The 18,072-nt window shown below is 38.1% G+C and overlaps 1 protein-coding gene across 2 annotated transcripts in view; it reads left to right on the forward strand.

Moving 5' to 3' along the window:
• Positions 1 to 1,735: 1,735 nt before the first annotated feature.
• Positions 1,736 to 18,072, forward strand: part of LOC148995827 (CD276 antigen homolog) — a 50,004-nt gene continuing 33,667 nt past the window's right edge. The window contains exons 1-4 of one of the 2 annotated variants that reach the window (XM_089117175.1): positions 1,736 to 1,856; positions 1,933 to 2,171; positions 16,794 to 17,032; positions 17,134 to 17,313. In XM_089117175.1, the coding sequence (XP_088973301.1) occupies positions 17,241 to 17,313 (73 nt within the window). In that variant the 5' untranslated portion in view covers positions 1,736 to 1,856; positions 1,933 to 2,171; positions 16,794 to 17,032; positions 17,134 to 17,240. The remainder of the gene's footprint in view (positions 1,857 to 1,932; positions 2,172 to 16,793; positions 17,033 to 17,133; positions 17,314 to 18,072) is intronic. The other variant, XM_089117173.1, reaches the window with a different exon arrangement.

An 18,072-nucleotide genomic window follows, 5' to 3' on the forward strand; every position in this document is an offset into this window, starting at 1 on the left:
AGTGGCTATAATAATCATGTGCATTTGATCTGATATAACTGTATATAGAAGTTGCATTATATGAATCATTGGCTAAAGAGATGTGTCTTTCATCTTAAACTGGGAAAGTGAGTCTGAGCCCTGACCATCAGGAAGGTTATTCCAGAGTTTAGGAGCCAAATGCAATTTTACTCTCCCTCCTTTAGTAGACTTAGATATCCAAGGTACTATCAAAAGATCAGAGTTTTGTGACCTTAAAGAGCGTGATGGATTATAAGGCGATAGAATATTTAATAATTATAATACATGGGAGCTAAATCATTTAGGGCCAATAGGTCAGTAGAAATACTTTGCAATTGATACGGAACTTAATAGTTTTCCAGAGGTAGTAAAATTGGTGTTGTATGATCATATTTTCTTGACCTAGTAATAACTGTAGTAGCTGCATTTTGGATTAATTGTAGTTTATTGAGGATGCAGGACAACCAGCTCGTAGTGCGTTACAGTTAGTCTATGGTGATGAAAGTATGAACTAGCTTTTCTGCATCGGACACAGAAACATATTCCGGAGCTTAGCAATGTTTCTGGGGTGGAAGAATAATGTTTTTGGAACATATGAAATATGACTTTAACTGTACATCCTTCAAAATGCAAATTGTATTTTAAGAGATTCTATGGACAGGTTTTTGGTCCAATAATACGTCAGTCTTATCTGAATTTAATTGAAGAAAATGACCATCCAATATTTTATATCAATCTTTTAACTTAGACAATTTAGAGAATTCATCTGGTCGTGATGCAATATATAACTGAGGGAAATATATAACTGAGGGAAATATATAACTGAGGGAAATATATAACTGAGGGAAATATATACTTATGAAGTATTTTCAAATTAAATAAATATTTCCAAATTACAGGCATATTATTTTTAAGATCTACTTTAAGAACATTCAGAGGAGGAGCCAACATAATAATAATAATTAAAAAAAAAATCTGCAGTAATATGAGTTTTCGTTTGTGTGCACATTTGAAATAGATTCTTCGAAAAGTATTGATGTTTGAACTCCAAATAAAATGTACAGTACACTAACCATTACCAACCCACATCAAGCACTCCTATTAAGTAAAACGCATCAGATGATGGCATCAGGTCAAACCTCTGTAAACCACTGAAGAAAAATCGAACTGAATGTCTATGTGTGATTCAGAAACATTATGATGACAATGTATCAAAAGTATTTTGTCCATATAAGAACACACTACAAAATACTAGAATACTTGCAATTCAAAAAGAAAAGAATGCAAATCTGCCTTCAGGTTTGTGACTTCCTGTCATCACAAAAGGGTAATAATCAGTGGAACAGGACAGCAACGTCAACAACATATATAAAACAATTTCATTTCATTATTTTTATTTTATCAAACTTTTATTTTTATTGTTGTTTTTTTAACATCCGACAGCTAGTTAAATCTTGAATCGATTAACATTATAACTTTAAAAAATATTAAATATATAGAACAAAACAAATGTACGATTTCAAAAAGATAAATCCAATTCAAACAAGCAACATACCCAGTCAAACGAAACCTACAGTACATGCTGATACTGTATGTTTATAATAAGTTTGAAAGGCAAAAGAATGACGTGGCAGTGTGTTTGAGACTTTTGCTTTCTTTTAGTTTCCCTGTAGGTCAGAATGAGGATGCAGAATAAACAAAACCACAAAACACACTATACTTGCCCAACCACTCATCAAGTCAACTATTTTCTCCTCCCATCAGACGTCAATGATATGTCAGTCTCTCAGCTTTTGTTAAGTCTGTCAGGATGAAAACAAGAGAGAGGAACTGTGAGGCTGATCTTTCTGAAAAAGGTAAATTAAATTAATTCATTTCTGCAAACCATTTGAAAGGCAAATTCATGGAAAGCCAGGCTTTATTCCACTGTAGTATTACGTTTTCTCTCACCTTTCTCTGTAGGTCAGAACGAGAATGTGCTGGAAACTGCGATGTACCGGATTGACCTGCTCTGTCAAATTCACTGTCAAGTTTTGACTTTAACACTGTTAAAGCATTATGACGGCAGGCAAAAATATAAGACATCATTCAGAGAAAGTTTTACTTGAGGATCAGGATCCTGAAAACAGCATTTTCTCAAAGGGAGTTTATAAAAGAAGCTTCATTCTCATGTAAGTCTGAGTACATTTACTTAATTCACTGCTGTTTCTCTAATATGATCTAACGTATTTGAAGGAGTTTCACCGCACTCACGGTAAACAAGGTGCCAGACAGACACAACTCGACAACTCAAAAAATAAATAAACTGTCCGCACATGCATTTGAATCCTTTAAGCAAATTTAATAGCCAAGCTTTCGGTCACAAAACCATCCTCAGGGCATCTAATATGATCTAACGTCACATCAGACATGAGGACGACTAATAGCAACCTGCTGAAAAGATCAGCTTATTTTTATTTAATTACTTTTCAGTGAAACTAGCCCAATATTTAGTAGAAGAAGAGAAGTAAAACTGTGCTTTTTGTCATGTCTTTTATTGATGAATTCAGACATGACAGATGATTGGAGATTCAATGAATGACTGAGATCCATATTAATAATATACTGAAGTAAATCTGAAAGTTTGATGAATGTCTGGTGCGCATGTCTGATCAGTTCATGTGATTACTGTTGACGTCACTTACGTCTGATGCCATACGTAGAAGGCATGGCGTACAGAAGATGCGGAAATGTTTATGCTCTGCTGAAAAACTAGTAGCCTATTTCACCCTAATTTCAGAAATATTTACAGTCAAATAAATCATCTATTGGACTATCATGAAAGTGCGTTCATCACAGGTACGTTTGATAAATTCAGAATGAAACGCTACAAATAGATTGTACAAACATTATTGTACAAATAGTTGTCATACTTAGCAATCTTTGTTTGGCTTGCTGTGTTTTTGTTTTTAAAGCCTTTATTTAAACTGGAATGAAAAACTGGAAAACTTTTAAGCATCATTAAACACTAATTATTATAAATATCAGGTTTATCTGCTAGGTTGATATGTTGTATTTTGATTTAGTCGTTAGCAATTAGCTTTAGCATTTAGCATTACCATCTTTGAGTCCTGGTGCACATGCAGTTGATAGTAGTTTGATTTTGCTAGTCTTACAATGTATTTAAGGTTTGACCAGTAGGGTATAATGTGTGAAGAAGCTTCCCTTCGAGAAAATTTGACATTAAATTGGAGATAGGCTAAGTTTAACATGTACAAGATGATGCAGCATCCTATTATAAAAATATCATTAAAGAGAACAGATACATAATAAGATACTCAACTGATGAATTTGGAAAATTTAGTTGAATAATTATAAAAAAACAAACAAAAAAAAAAACAACAAAAAAAACGATTGAATCCCAGTCTAAGTGATCGTTTCATATATTCATTTCACACAAGTTCACACTTACATACAATTAACCCTTACCTGTCACCCCCCTTTTTGAGAATGGGGGTTAAAATGCACTATTCAAACTTAAATGGTTGCAATTCAAGAATGCTTTGGAATATATACACCCAAGTTTGGTCTTGTTTTAAAGGAAACACTCAGCAGATTATTGCTGAAGTGAAAACACTTCAAAAAATGAAAGTATGAAAAAGTTATGGAAGTTTAAATTCATAGTAAATCAAATATACTGTATTATATATTTTTATTTTATAAATATAAAATATATATTTTACAAAATATTTTTTTACTCTAAAATTACTATAAAATCAAAGCCATAAATCTAACTAAGTTATGTTCCAAGTTTGAAGTTGATATCACAAAAATTGAAGTTCCCATGAGATTTTGTTCAGGTGTTGTACCAAAATTAGCCAACGGGTGCCATTGAATTCAATTGAACTTAGTTGTATACATTCTGCCTTAACAAATTAATAAATTTCTGTCCAAATATCAATTTTGTCACAAAATTTGGAACCTTGAGACTCAGACCTTTCTGACAATATGTGTTTTGTCAAGATTAGAAAAGGTTTTGATAATAAATTCTGAAATATAATGATGCCCAAAAGGGGAGGAGCCTGATAAAATAAGTACGGTTTCTATGGCAACGCAATGTTCAATTATAAAACAGTGTTCACAGGATGAATTCTGAGTTTATAAGCTTTCAAATGATACCTAATTTATGATAACTACTAAAATATGTGATATAATAAAAAAGGCGATACAAAAATTATATTATATTTTAGAGGATAATATTATCTTATAATTTTTTTATTGAAAAATACTAGATTTTTGAACTTTTAGCATAAAAACAGAAGTTTCAATGATTAAAAGTGGGTGCATCGACTTTTTGTGACAAAGTTTCAGACCTCCTGTTATGATGCAGATTTTTTGAGTTGCACTCTTGTCATAAATTCATCAATTACTCTTCCTACATAATTTGTAACACGAAACAGGGGTAGAATATCTATTTAGAAGTCTTAGACCTTTCCAACAATATATAATTTGTCATAATTAGATTAAGATTTAATAGAAATATAGTGAAGTAAAATTAGGCGTCCCGGTACCGGGACGATGACAGTTAAGGGGTGAAAGGCAGTAAAGTTTAATGCGTATTTGGCGTGCTGTTCGGGGGAGGGCTCCGAGCTCGGAATTTGGCCCGAACCCAGAGGTGAACCACTGAAATGTCGAAGTGTTTCGAAACGCTTGACGTAATGGAGCCTCGTTTACTGATATCACGTGACTCTGGTAGTTTGATACACGCTCCGAACCATTGATTCGGAACAAACGATTTGTAAAGAAGCTTCATGAAGCAGTGTTTTGAAATTGCTTTACTATTATATTGTATTATCATATTTAAACTTTATTTTTCATCTTCGTCTGCCTTCCTGCAAACACTCGACAGAAGAAAAAAATGGCTTTAAGAGAGCAATTTATTGCCTTGGCTCAAAAGAGCCACGATTTAGACAGGTTTTCCCGCTCGACAACGAGACCATAAGTGTGTACAAAGAGTGTACAGCCCAGAACCCAGCCAGACCCAAAGGACATACAGGCTCCAGTCACGCCACGGACATACAGGCCATCCGCTATGCTCCGTCCCTTCTCCCCTACGACTGCAGCGGGCTCCTTCCTCCCTTCAGCATCGCCTCAGTCCTCGGCCTCACGGCCGTTGCCCCAGTCCTCGAGAGCTCTGGTTCATCCTGTGGCGCTCGTCGCCCTGACATCGCCTGGGTAGGCAGCACCATCGACCCTCCGTCTGCACCATCAGAGCCTGGGCCCTCATCTGCATTCATCGTCCCCCAGATGTCTGCAGCCACGCCTTCTACATCTTGGCTCATCCTCCCTTCATGTTCGCCGTGGGCTGTCGGCTGTGGGTCTGCGCCATCAGACCTTCGCCACCTTCAACATTTGTGTCTTGTCGTCCCAACATAACCGTCCCTTTATCTACTCGTCATGCCGTCACCATCCTTTTACTCCGCGTCCTGCCTCCACTTTCACCACCATGTATCATTTCACCATATCCTTGTCCTCTTCCAAAGCCCCTCTCTGTTCTTCCACGGCTTGAGGTCACCCAATTTAGTTTTTAATTGCATGCCAGTGTCACATTTACAATTAACAAAGTAAGTTCGAGCCCGTTCTCATCCCAAGGCGTCATATACTGACGCTTTTGACATTGCGTCTACATCCAACGCACATGGCACCCTTCAATATGAGATATATAAGGGCCAGAAGGCGCCTCCTAGTGGTCTAACCTTAACCCTACCCCAAAACTAAACCTACCATAACCGAAGCATGTTATATTGATGCTAAAGGGTGCCATGTGCTCGGATTTAGACATGTTGTCAAAAGCGTCACTATATGACGCCCTAGGATGAGAATGTGTTGCGATAAGGAACAAACTCAAAAAGCACTGTGAGCAAGCGGGATGGAAACAGGTAACTTGGACAAACGAACCAGCACAGGACCACAAACACAGGGAGGCTAAATAGGGGAACATACAAAGGAGGGTAACGAGAAGGACAGGTGGGTCAAATGAACCAATGATCAGACAACAAGATGGGAGGGGCTAGACAATAGACAGGAGAGCACATGGCACAGAGGAAACACATGACAAGCCATGTGCTCACAATAAACAGAGCTAGAACACAAGAACACCACAAACCAGACACTGTGACACGCTTACAGTTATTCACCGTATATATTCAACACATTCTCATCCCAAGACGTCATCTAACTGACGCTTTTGACCATACGCCAACATTCGAAGTTTTAGAGTACCCTTTAACTTCAGTTAGATGATGATCGTAGGGCATCATCTAACTGACGCTTTACCTTTAGCGTCAGTTAAGCCAAGTTCACACTACAGTATTTTAAGCCCGATTTAAGCCAGATTTGCAAATCGTTGAGCTCGCCGACAGGTCAGGGTGTTATCGCGTGCAAATCGAGGGGGATTAGCGGATGATGAATGCTTGCCAATCTGTTAGTATGAAAGAGCCAACAACGCAGCGAATAGGCTCCCAGACGCCTCGCAAGTCATGTAGTGTGAACCACACAGTTCAGCCCGGCGTTTTAAAATCATGTAGTGTGAACAAGGCTTTAGATGATGCAGGTACTGTAGGTTTAGGTCTGGGGTAGGGTCAGGATTAGCGTCATTTAACTGACGTTAAAGGGTACCCTAAAAAGTCGGATGTTGACGTGTGGTCAAAAGCGTCAGTTAGATGACGTCTTGGGATGAGAACGGGCTGATATAGTATGAAAATATTTTTCACCGTTTTCAAAAGTTTTTGACTGCATTTTTTAATGCTACCTTGACATCCTATTGGAAATTTCCCACTTCCCACTTGTCAAGTCGTGATTACCAGCTCGTCACATTATTTGTTATCACATGTAGCTTTGTTATCGGAAAGAACAGATATCATCCTGGATAGCAACATTGTTTCGACCCAGATCTGCCCCTGTGGAATGATGGTACTTTGAGCTCTGCTTTCAGATCTGAACCACAATCAGGCCACAGGAATGCTACATATCAGCCAAGCGCAAATGAAATAAAGCATAACTGTATCTTATCTGGGTACAAAAACTATTTACTTTAACAACAGATAAAAGAGAAGAGATGACATGAGCAAAAACATAACAACAACTACACCTGACTTCCAGCCATTCCAGTTTTACATGAAATAAACTTTACATCAAAGAACACATTAAATCTCAGCAGAAGATTAAACAATGGCAAAAACAACATAAGTTATTACTAACCAGTTGGACTTTATTTCTCTTATACATCTACAAAAGTTCTTGTATAAAATCAAAACAGGTTTAGTTATAATGCTAATTTTTTTTTATTGAAAACAATAGCTTCATTTGTCACCATTATGGTGATAAGTGTTTCCTTTAGTTGGGCTTTGAAACTCGATTTTATTAGGGCCCAAGCCCTGAAAGGGCGAAGGCCCTATTGTTTTCCTAACGATTATTAGGGCCCAAGCCCTGAAAGGGCGAAGGCCCTATTGTTTTCCTTCCGATTATTTTTTTTTTTTCTTTTATTTTTCTAACGACTATTCGGGCACTTTTGGGGCCCTTAACATGCTCGAAAACTCTTGAAACTTTGCACACGGGTCAGAACCCGCGGCCATCAGAGCCGGGCTGAAGCTGGTACCTGGGCGTGGCAGGGCGGCTCGTCAGCGCCCCCTGGAACGGGGTCCGAACACTTGGTCCATAACTCAAACACGCTTGTATGTAATAATATGAAACTCGGTACACATGTTGCTCTCATCGTTTCATCTATACCTCGCGCTCTTACTTTTTACCCCAGCCCAACAGGAAGTCGGCTATTGAGGTTTGTTTGTAAAACACTCGCAATGGAATGTTAAATACTCCTCCTAGAGCTTTGATCCAAGTTCGACGAAACTCAGTCAGCGTGAAGTCAAGACATTGAGGATGAAAGTTTGCGAGGGGATTTTTGATATCTCGAACGGTTTGTCCGTGGCGAGGAAACGAAACTATGGCGAGAAACGTGAAACAGGAAGTGTGTTATAACTTCAGCATACATTAACTGATCTTGATGAAACTTCAGCAGTGTGTTCGCTGTAAGAGGACGATCACATGGATGTGACTATTGTGAGTCAAAGTTATAGTGCCACCAACTGGCAGCAGGAAGTGTGTCACTTTCAAAATGCTTTGAAATCACCCTTTTATTTTTACCCGATTTGCTTCAAACTTCATCTGAATAATGTAAACATACGATAGATGTAGACCTGTGAATGGATTCTTGATATCTTTTAAACTGTTGCCGTGGCAACGCATCAAACTTTACCATTCTTATAGGATGCTTTTGAGACCCTTAGCATGCTTCAAATTGCATGAAACTCGACAGACACATCACATTTATTAGCCAGTAGACATGTGCAAAGTTTCAGAAACGGGCGTGGTGAGGGCTCAGTAGCGCCACCTTTTGACAAAAGTGGGGTTGTTAGTTTTATCTACAGTTACAAAAATCGGTATGTATATTGTACTCCTCGAGCCGGACAACTTTCTAATTGACACTCATTAGCTAGGACCCACAGAAAGTCAGATATGTTTGTTTGAATGTAGAGAAAATCTCAGAATTTTGCCAGTGTCTCAGTGTCCCTCTGTGTGAGTGAGAGGAGGGGCGCCTGTCAGGTTAATTTTAACCCTTTATTTGCTGTGTGCGACTTCTCTGGCATTTTCGGGGGCCTTAACATCCTCGAAAACTCTTGAAACTTTGCACACGGGTCAGAACCCATGGCCATCAGGGCCGGGCTGAAGCTGGTAACCGGGCGTGGCAGGGCGGCTCGACAGCGCCCCCTGGACTGGGATTCGAACATTTGTCCATAAATCAAACACACTTGCATGAATTAATATGAAACTCGGTACAATTATAGATCACATCAGGCCAAACAACTTTCGTGCTCTAAGTTTTATGACAGTTCAAATGGAAGTTATTTATGAATTATGAATTATGGGTTGTTTGAATAATTGTCCTAGGAGAAATACACCAAATCACAATGCATGTGTTTACCAATCACAACCAAACTCGGTGTGCATGAAGTCAAGACATTGAGGATGCTCAATTCCGGACGGATTTTTGATATCTCGAACGGTCTGGCCGTGGCGAGGAAATGAATTTTATGACTAAAAAAGGACACATAAAGTGTGTTATAACTTTGCTCAATTTACCTACAGTTACAAAACTTACCACGTATATTGTTCTCGTCAAGCCGATCAACTTTCTAATTAACAGTAATAAGCTCAGACCAAAAGAAAGTCAGATATTGCAGTTTGGATGTGTATCTTGTCTCTATCAGTGTCTGTGTGGGGAAGAGGGAGGGGGGGGGGGGTTGCTGGTGTCTGCATTTATTTGTGTGTGTGTGTGTGTGTGTGTGTGTGTGTGTGTGTGTGTGTGTGTGTGTGTGTGTGTGTGTGTGTGTGTGTGTGTGTGTGTGTGTGTGTGTGTGTGTGTGTTTGGCTGACTGTAGATTTTTTCTGCAAGTCCTTATCTTTTTGCATAACAATTTTGTATTTTTTTAAATGACAAAATATGCATATAACCCTAATCTTTTAAATGTATAGCTTGGTTTAAATAAAAGTAAGATAAATTGGTAAACTACAAATTGGTAATTGAAGCTGAATGATTTTAAAATTAATGTGCTATATTTCAATACATTTGCTTTCCTTAATATTGTAAAACACTAACCTCATTTATATGTGTGTGTGTGTGTGTGTGTGTGTTTGTATGTATATATATTTTGCAAAGCCCTCACTGATGCAAGCTCTTCTGCACACTTCTCTTCGACAGTCAATGCGGGGGTTAAGTTTTTGCACGTCGTGCAGAATAACCCTCTTTATATATATATATATATATATATATATATATATATATATATATATATGAAGAGTTCAGATGCAAAAGCCTCTAAATGCCATTTGAAATTTTCTTCTTTAATGATGATTGTTTTTTAACAAACTAGTATATTTAAGTTCAGTAATTTCACTTAAATGGCAATGATAATTACCTATTAATTGTTATTTAAGTGAAATTACTGAACTTAAATATACAAATTTGATAAAAATCATCATTAAAGAAGAAAATTTCAAATGGCATTTAGAGGCTTTTGCATCTGAACTCTTCATATATATATATATATATATACTTAAAAAGCGGGGGTTAAGTTTTTGCACGTCGTGAAGAATAACACTAAAGGCACCATATATATACTTAAAAGTGGGGTTGTTAGTTTTATCTACAGTTACAAAAATCGGTATATACATTGTACTCCTCAAGCCGTACAACTTTCTAATACATAGTCTTTAACTCGGACCAAGAGGAAGACAGATATTTTGGTTTGAATATGGTGAGCCTCTCTCTGAGCCTACGTCCCTCTATGGCAAGCCCTTTTAACATTTAAAAGCTAAGTTTGCCTTTCCGGAATTAACATTGTAGATATCAACAACGTCTTTCTGTCTAGTCGTAATTACACTTTGGATAGTTTGTATTATCATTTAAGATATCTGTAACATAATTGTGACTAGTCGAAATGACAGAGTATGGCAAGCCGTTTTAACATTTAATCATGAAAGGGCCAAAGCCTTCGGCACCGCCACCCGGGTGCCTTTAGGTAACTAAAGGAACCGGGGTTGCGGTGCCTCCGGCTTGGGCCCGCCATCGCTGCTCGCAGCTATATTTATTATTATTATTATTATTTATACGACTATTTGGGCACTTTTGGGGCCCTTAACATGCTCAAAAACTCTTGAAACTTTGCACACGGGTCAGAATCCGCGGCCATCAGGGCTGGGCTGAAGATGGTACCCGGGCGTGGCAGGGGGGCTAGACAGCGCCCCCTGGAACGGGGTCCGAAAACTTGGTCCATAACTCAAACACGCTTGCATGTAATAATATGAAACTCGGTACACATGTTGATCTCATCGTTCATATATACCTCAAACTATTACTTTTTACCCCAGCCCAACAGGAAGTCGGTTATTTAGGGTTGTTCATAAAACACTCGCAATGGAATTTGAAGTACTCCTCCTAGAGAATTCAAACACACGGCATGAAACTCGGTCAGCATGAAGTCAAGGCATTGAGGATGAAAGTTTGCGAGGGGATTTTTGATATCTCGAACGGTTTGGCCGTGGCGAGGAAACAAACTTATGGCGATAATCGTGAAACAGGAAGTGTGTCAGAACTTCAGCATACATTAACTGATCTTGATGAAACTTCAGCAGTTTGTTTGCTGTAAGAGGACGATCACATGGATGTGAATATTGTGAGTCAAAGTTATAGCGCCACCAACTGGCAGCAGGAAGTGTGTCACTTTCAAAATGCTTTGAAATCACCCTCTTATTTTTACCCGATTTGCTTCAAACTTAATCTGTATAATGTAAATACATAGCAGATGAAGACCTGTGAATGGATTCTTGATATCTTTGATACTGTTGCCGTGGCAACGCATCAAACTTTAAAATTCTTTTTTTTTGATGATTTTGAGACTCTTAGCGGCTTTTGGGGCCCTTAACGGGTTTGAAAACTCTTGAAACTTTGCACACAGGTCAGATCCCACAGCCATCAGAGCCGGGCTGAAGATGGTACCTGGGTGTGGCAGGGGGGCTAGACAGCGCCCCCTGGAACGGGGTCCGAACACTTGGTCCATAACTCAAACACGCTTGCATGTAATAATATGAAACTCGGTACACATGTTGATCTCATCGTTCATATATACCTCAAACTATTACTTTTTACCCCAGCCCAACAGGAAGTCGGCTATTGAGGTTTGTTTGTAAAACGCTCGCAATGGAATGTGCAATACTCCTCCTAGAGAATTCAAACACACGGCACGAAACTCGGTCAGCATGAAGTCAAGGCATTGAGGATGAAAGTTTACGAGGGGATTTTTGATATCTCGAACGGTTTGGCCGTGGCGAGGAAACGAAATTATGGCGAGAAACGTGAAACAGGAAGTGTGTTATAACTTCAGCATACATTAACTGATCTTGATGAAACTTCAGCAGTGTGTTCGCTGTAAGAGGACGATCACATGGATGTGACTATTGTGAGTCAAAGTTATAGCGCCACCAACTGGCAGCAGGAAGTGTGTCACTTTCAAAATGCTTTGAAATCACCCTTTTATTTTTACCCGATTTGCTTCAAACTTCATCTGTATAATGTAAATATACGGCAGATGTAGACCTGTGAATGGATTCTTGATATCTTTGAAACTGTTGCCGTGGCAACGCATCAAACTTTACCATTCTTTTAGGATGCTTTTGAGACCCTTAGCATGCTTCAAATCGCATGAAACTCGACAGACACATCACATTTATTAGCCAGTAGACATGTGCAAAGTTTCAGAAACGGGCGTGGTGAGGGCTCAGTAGCACCACCTTTTGACAAAAGTGGGGTTGTTAGTTTTAACTAGAGTTACAAAAATCGGTATGTATATTGTACTCCTCGAGCCGGACAACTTTCTAATTGACACTCATTAGCTAGGACCCACAGAAAGTCAGATATCTTTGTTTGAATGTAGAGAAAATCTTAGAATTTTGCCAGTCTCTCAGTGTCTCTCTGTGTGAGTGAGAGGAGGGGCGCCTGTCAGGTTAATTTTAACCCTTTATTTGCTGTGTGCGACTTCTCTGGCATTTTCGGGGGCCTTAACATCCTCGAAAACTCTTGAAACTTTGCACACGGGTCAGAACCCATGGCCATCAGGGCCGGGCTGAAGCTGGTCATCGGGCGTGGCAGGGAGGCTCGACAGCGCCCCCTGGACTGGGATTCGAACATTTGTCCATAAATCAAACACACTTGCGTGAATTAATATGAAACTCGGTACAATTATAGATCACATCAGGCCAAACAACTTTCGTGCTCTAAGTTTTACGACAATTAAAATGGAAGTTGAGAATTATGGGTTGTTTGAATAGTTGTCCTAGGAGAAATACATCAAATTACAACGCATGTGTTTACCAATCACAACCAAACTCGGTGTGCAAGAAGTCAAGACATTGAGGATGAAAGTTTGTGAGGGGATTTTTGATATCTCAAACGGTTTGGCCGTGGCGAGGAAACGAAATTATGGCGAGAAACGTGAAACAGGAAGTGTGTTATAACTTCAGCATACATTAACATATCTTGATGAAACTTCATCAGTGTGTTCGCTGTAAGAGGACGATCACATGGATTAGACTATTTCGAGTCAAAGTTATAGCGCCACCAACTGGCAGCAGGAAGTGTGTCACTTTCAAAATGCTTTGAAATCAACCTCTTATTTTTACCCGATTTGCTTCAAACTTCATCTGTATAATGTAAATACATGGCAGATGAAGACCTGTGAATGGATTCTTGATATCTTTGATACTGTTGCCGTGGCAACGCATCAAACTTTAAAATTCTTTTTTTTTTGATGATTTTGAGACTCTTAATGGCTTTTGAGGCCCTTATCGGGTTTGAAAACTCTTGAAACTTTGCACACAGGTCATATCCCACAGCCATCAGGCCCGGGCTGAAGATGGTACCTAGGCGTGGCAGGGGGGCTAGACAGCGCCCCCTGGAACGGGGTCCGAAAACTTGGTCCATAAATCAAACACGCTTGCATGTAATAATATGAATGAAAAACTTCATCTGTATAATGTAAACAGATGAAAAACTTCATCTGTATAATGATGAAAAACAGATGAAAAACTTCATCTGTATAATGTAAACTTACGGTAGATGTAGACCTGGGAATGGATTCTTGATATCTTTTAAACTGTTGCCGTGGCAAAGCTTCAAACTTTGAAATTATTTTAGGATGCTTTTGAGACTCTTAGCATGCTTGAAATTGCATGAAACTCAACAGACACATCACATTTATTAGCCAGTAGACATGTGCAAAGTTTCAGAAACGGGCATGGTGCAGGGACTAAATAGCGCCACCTTTTGACAAAAGTGGGGTTGTTATTTTTATCCACAGTTACAAAAATCGTTATATACATTGTACTCCTCAAGCCAGACAACTTTCTAATTCGTAGTCATTAGCTCAGACCAAGAGGAAGTCAGATATTTTGGTTTGAATACTCTCTCTGAGCCTACGTCCGTGTATGGCAAGCCCTTTTAACATTTAAAAGCTAAGTTTGCCTATCCGGAAATTAACATTGTAGATATCAACAATGTCTTTCTGTCTAGTCGTAATTACATTTTGGATAGTTTGTATTATCATTTAAGATATCTGTAACATAATTGTGACTAGTCAAAATGACAGACTATGGCAAGCCGTCTTAACATTTAATCATGAAAGGGCCAAAGCCTTCGGCACCGCCACCCCGGTGCCTTTAGGTAACTAAAGGAGCCAGGGGTTGCGGTGCCACCGGCTTGGGCCCGCCATCGCTGCTCGCAGCTATATTTTTAGTTATGTTTCTCTGGATGCGACGGTGTAACGGTGTGTTAATAAAACACATTTACCGTAGCAAAGAAGCTAAGACAAAATGTGATTGGGTTATGATGGCTAACTATTGATGGTATTATAATCATCATGAAGTGGCTTGATTACGTGATCTCATCTGAGGTCTAATAATAAGTCTGTATTGCCATGAATGGGAACTTTAGTAAAATGTTCTTAGAGCATAATTTTGATTGTTTAGGACAGTACTGATACTTTTCATGATAATTGCATTCCAATGCAGTTATAGTACATGCAAGTCCTGAGGGTTTCAGGAACACACTGCTGCAAAACAAAGACATTTTTTAGTCTCGAAACAACCCTCATCTCAATCTGATCTCATTCTGAAAAATGAACAATGAGATGTTGATCATACAAAACATCGAGACACAACAGCAGTGTTTCTTCATGATTGTGTGATATGTTTTTATCTTCTGCCAGGTCAGTGTTCACATAATAGCATTTATTATACAAAGGGCAACATTATTTCTGTTAATTAAAAAAACATTAAAATAAGTGTAAATCAACACAAAAGTATTTCCAATTGATTAATATGGACTGGTATTCTAAATAATAATAAAAATGTTTAAGTTAAAACTAATTTAATGCTAGCTCTACAGGGAAAATGAAGTAATGTGGCACTGGATGAGAATCTATGAATATAGCCGCAATCTCTGTGTGTCTGTGCGTGCGTGTGTTTTCATGTTTGTTTTGCTTTGTGTTAGGGCAGACGGCAACAAGACAGTGGGTTTGTTTAGTCTCATAAACATTGAAAACAACCTTAACAGAAAGAAAGTCAAGAGATGTCATGTCAGAGAGAGACAAGACAGGATAGGCAGATATGAGTGCAAATGACGACATTTCTCTTTGCTCATGTGACTTTCGTCTTTTCTGTTTTTTGTTGTGTTGTGTTGGTTTAGAAAAAAACACAGATTCAAAGACTAATGAGACTTAGACAGACAGAAAATGAGAGAGGGTTTATGAATAAAAGCAGGTCAAAACTGACATAACACACACACACACACACAAAAAAAATCACATTTACACGCCATATGTCACACACACAATGAAGAGAAAGAAATAGGGGCAGCAAGTTTAAGCGTGATGTAATTCTCTAAAATCAATTACAATATAAACAGGAACCAAATGTCTTCTGAAGCAAAACAATACGAATGTGCTGAAAAATAGGAATAATTTTGTATAAATAAATCAATACTTTTGGTCTATCAACATATGTGCTATCACATGTGGTGGACATTATGAAGCTTGTGCGAGAAGTGACAGTCCACCCTGATTCCGCGCGGTATACCGCAATATAGGAAGTATACTCCTCACGCGGACTTCCCAACATACTTCCATAAAAGTCAAGTGATTAAAAAGTGAGTTAAAAGTGTTAAAATTATTAGTATTTTTCTTCAACACACCTATCTTTTCACTTCAGAAGACATTGATTCATCCACTGAGGTTGTATGGATTACCGTCACAACTGATGTGTGTAGCTTTATTAAGAGTCAACTGAGTGGCAATTTTTTTTTCTTAAAAAATAATTTGTGTTTATCTGAAGAAAGAAAGTTCTATACATTGGGGAAGGCATGAGGGTAAAAAAACAATGAGAAAATTTTCCTTTTTGTATGAAATATCCCTTTAACTTTTCTTTTGTAGTATTTTTAACATGTTGCAATGGTAAGAAAACAAACCAAGCTTTCAAGAATTTCAAATTTCAAGACTATAAAACTGTATAAGAACGCCAAAACTACTTGTGTTTTGAGGCAATTCACTGGGGCTCGTTTTGGGCCTATGAGGTTTTTATTGGCCTCTAAGGGCCCAACAGTATCTCAGCACGATATTATCATAAACACATCAGGCTCAGAGTTTCCACATCAACACCACTCCTTACTAGTCAATGAAACGTATCATGCATCAGGTCAAAATACTAAAAGAACAACCAATCGGAATGCCTGTGTCTAATTCAGAAACATCATGATATGCATCAAAAAATCATTTTGCCCATATAATACAAAAACACACTACAAAATGCTACAATACAAAAGAATACGTCACGAAGAAAAGGTGCAAATCTGGCTGGTCTGTGAGGTCCAACATTTACATAACTCTCTCATTGTTTTCATTATATATATATATATATATATATATATATTATATATTATATATATATATATATATAAAACAAGATAAATTCCATTTTAGCAATGATTTGGCAATGAAGTCAAATTAAATATAAAAGTTCAAAGTTAAATTAAATATAAAACAAGCAACATACACAACCAAGCCTAAATGCTGACACTGTATGCGTGCCGATAAACAAGCCAAGTTTAAAAAGGATGGGAGTTTGAGACTTTTGCTTTCTCTCTCTTTCAGTTTCTCGTCAGAATGAGGAATTTACTGGTGACAACGTCAAGATATGACGGAGTATATGATACACAAGATACTTGCCCTCTTATCTAGTCTGGCAACAATCCTGTGAGTTTCTCCTCCCATCCAATCATCTGAGAATACAGTCTCTCAGCACTTGTTCAGTCTGTCAAGAGTGAAAGCAAGAGAGAGGAACTATGAAGCAGATCTTTATGGATTGAGCCCAGATTTGCAAAAGAACACAGGTAATGTATTGTCATTTCTTAACTCATTTTTGAAACCCCAAAAGCCAGGCGGCATTTCCCTGTTGTTTTCTATTCTTTCACTCTTTCATTTTTCTCTGTAGGACTGAATGAGGATGTTGTTGGAAATCTGGTCCTGCTCTCTTACAATGACACTGAACTATAAAATCAAGACATGACAACGTATTAAAGACTCAGTGACAGCAGGGATATGTTGATCAGGATCCAGAACACAACCTTTTCCCAGAAGAGTTTAAGAAACGATACGTCCCTCTCATTCTCATGTAAGTCTGAGTACATTTACTCAATTCATTCACTGCTGTTCATTTCACTTTAGGATCAAACATTACGTTAAACATAAGGACGACTATAGCAGTCTACTGAAAAGACTAGCTTATTTTTATTATTATTTTATCAGCCATGGAGAGTCTTGAATTAACTGAAGAAGATTTGGTGTAAGATTAACGAACATCTGCATGTCTGTTGACGTCACGTACACCTGATTATATCCGTGCAACGCATGGCGTACACAGAAATGGAAGAGTTTACAATACTAAGTTTTGAAAAGTAGTATTTCACCCTAATTATAGAAATATTTAAATGCAAAATAATCAAATGAAACATATACTGACAATATATATGGGCTTGATTTATGGGTCCTACATGGGTTTGTCAATGTGTATGTCGTTCCTGAATTAGCCCAAGTTGGCTGTGATGAACAGGTAAGTTTGATGAATTATGAATAAAACGCTATTTGTACAAATAATGTCATACTTCTTAGCAATGACCGTCTGATGTAGTTTGTTGCTCATCGTTGTGTTTGGCCTGCTGTGTTTTGGTTGTCAAATGCTTTATTTAAAAGTCACATATGGTTAGATTGATTTGTTTAGATCCAGTGAATTCGTGTCAGGCGTAATTTGTGGGCGGGGTGGTTAGGACATGTCCCCACCATTTTTTCTCAAGATCTATATTGTCCCCCACCACTTTTTGAAACATTGAGACATGGATGTACCGATTACAAGCAAATAAAACATCTCCAGTTA

Source organism: Pimephales promelas, chromosome 2 (genome assembly GCF_988280905.1).
Source record: "Pimephales promelas chromosome 2, fPimPro1.hap1.1, whole genome shotgun sequence".
Taxonomy (NCBI): domain Eukaryota; kingdom Metazoa; phylum Chordata; class Actinopteri; order Cypriniformes; family Leuciscidae; genus Pimephales; species Pimephales promelas.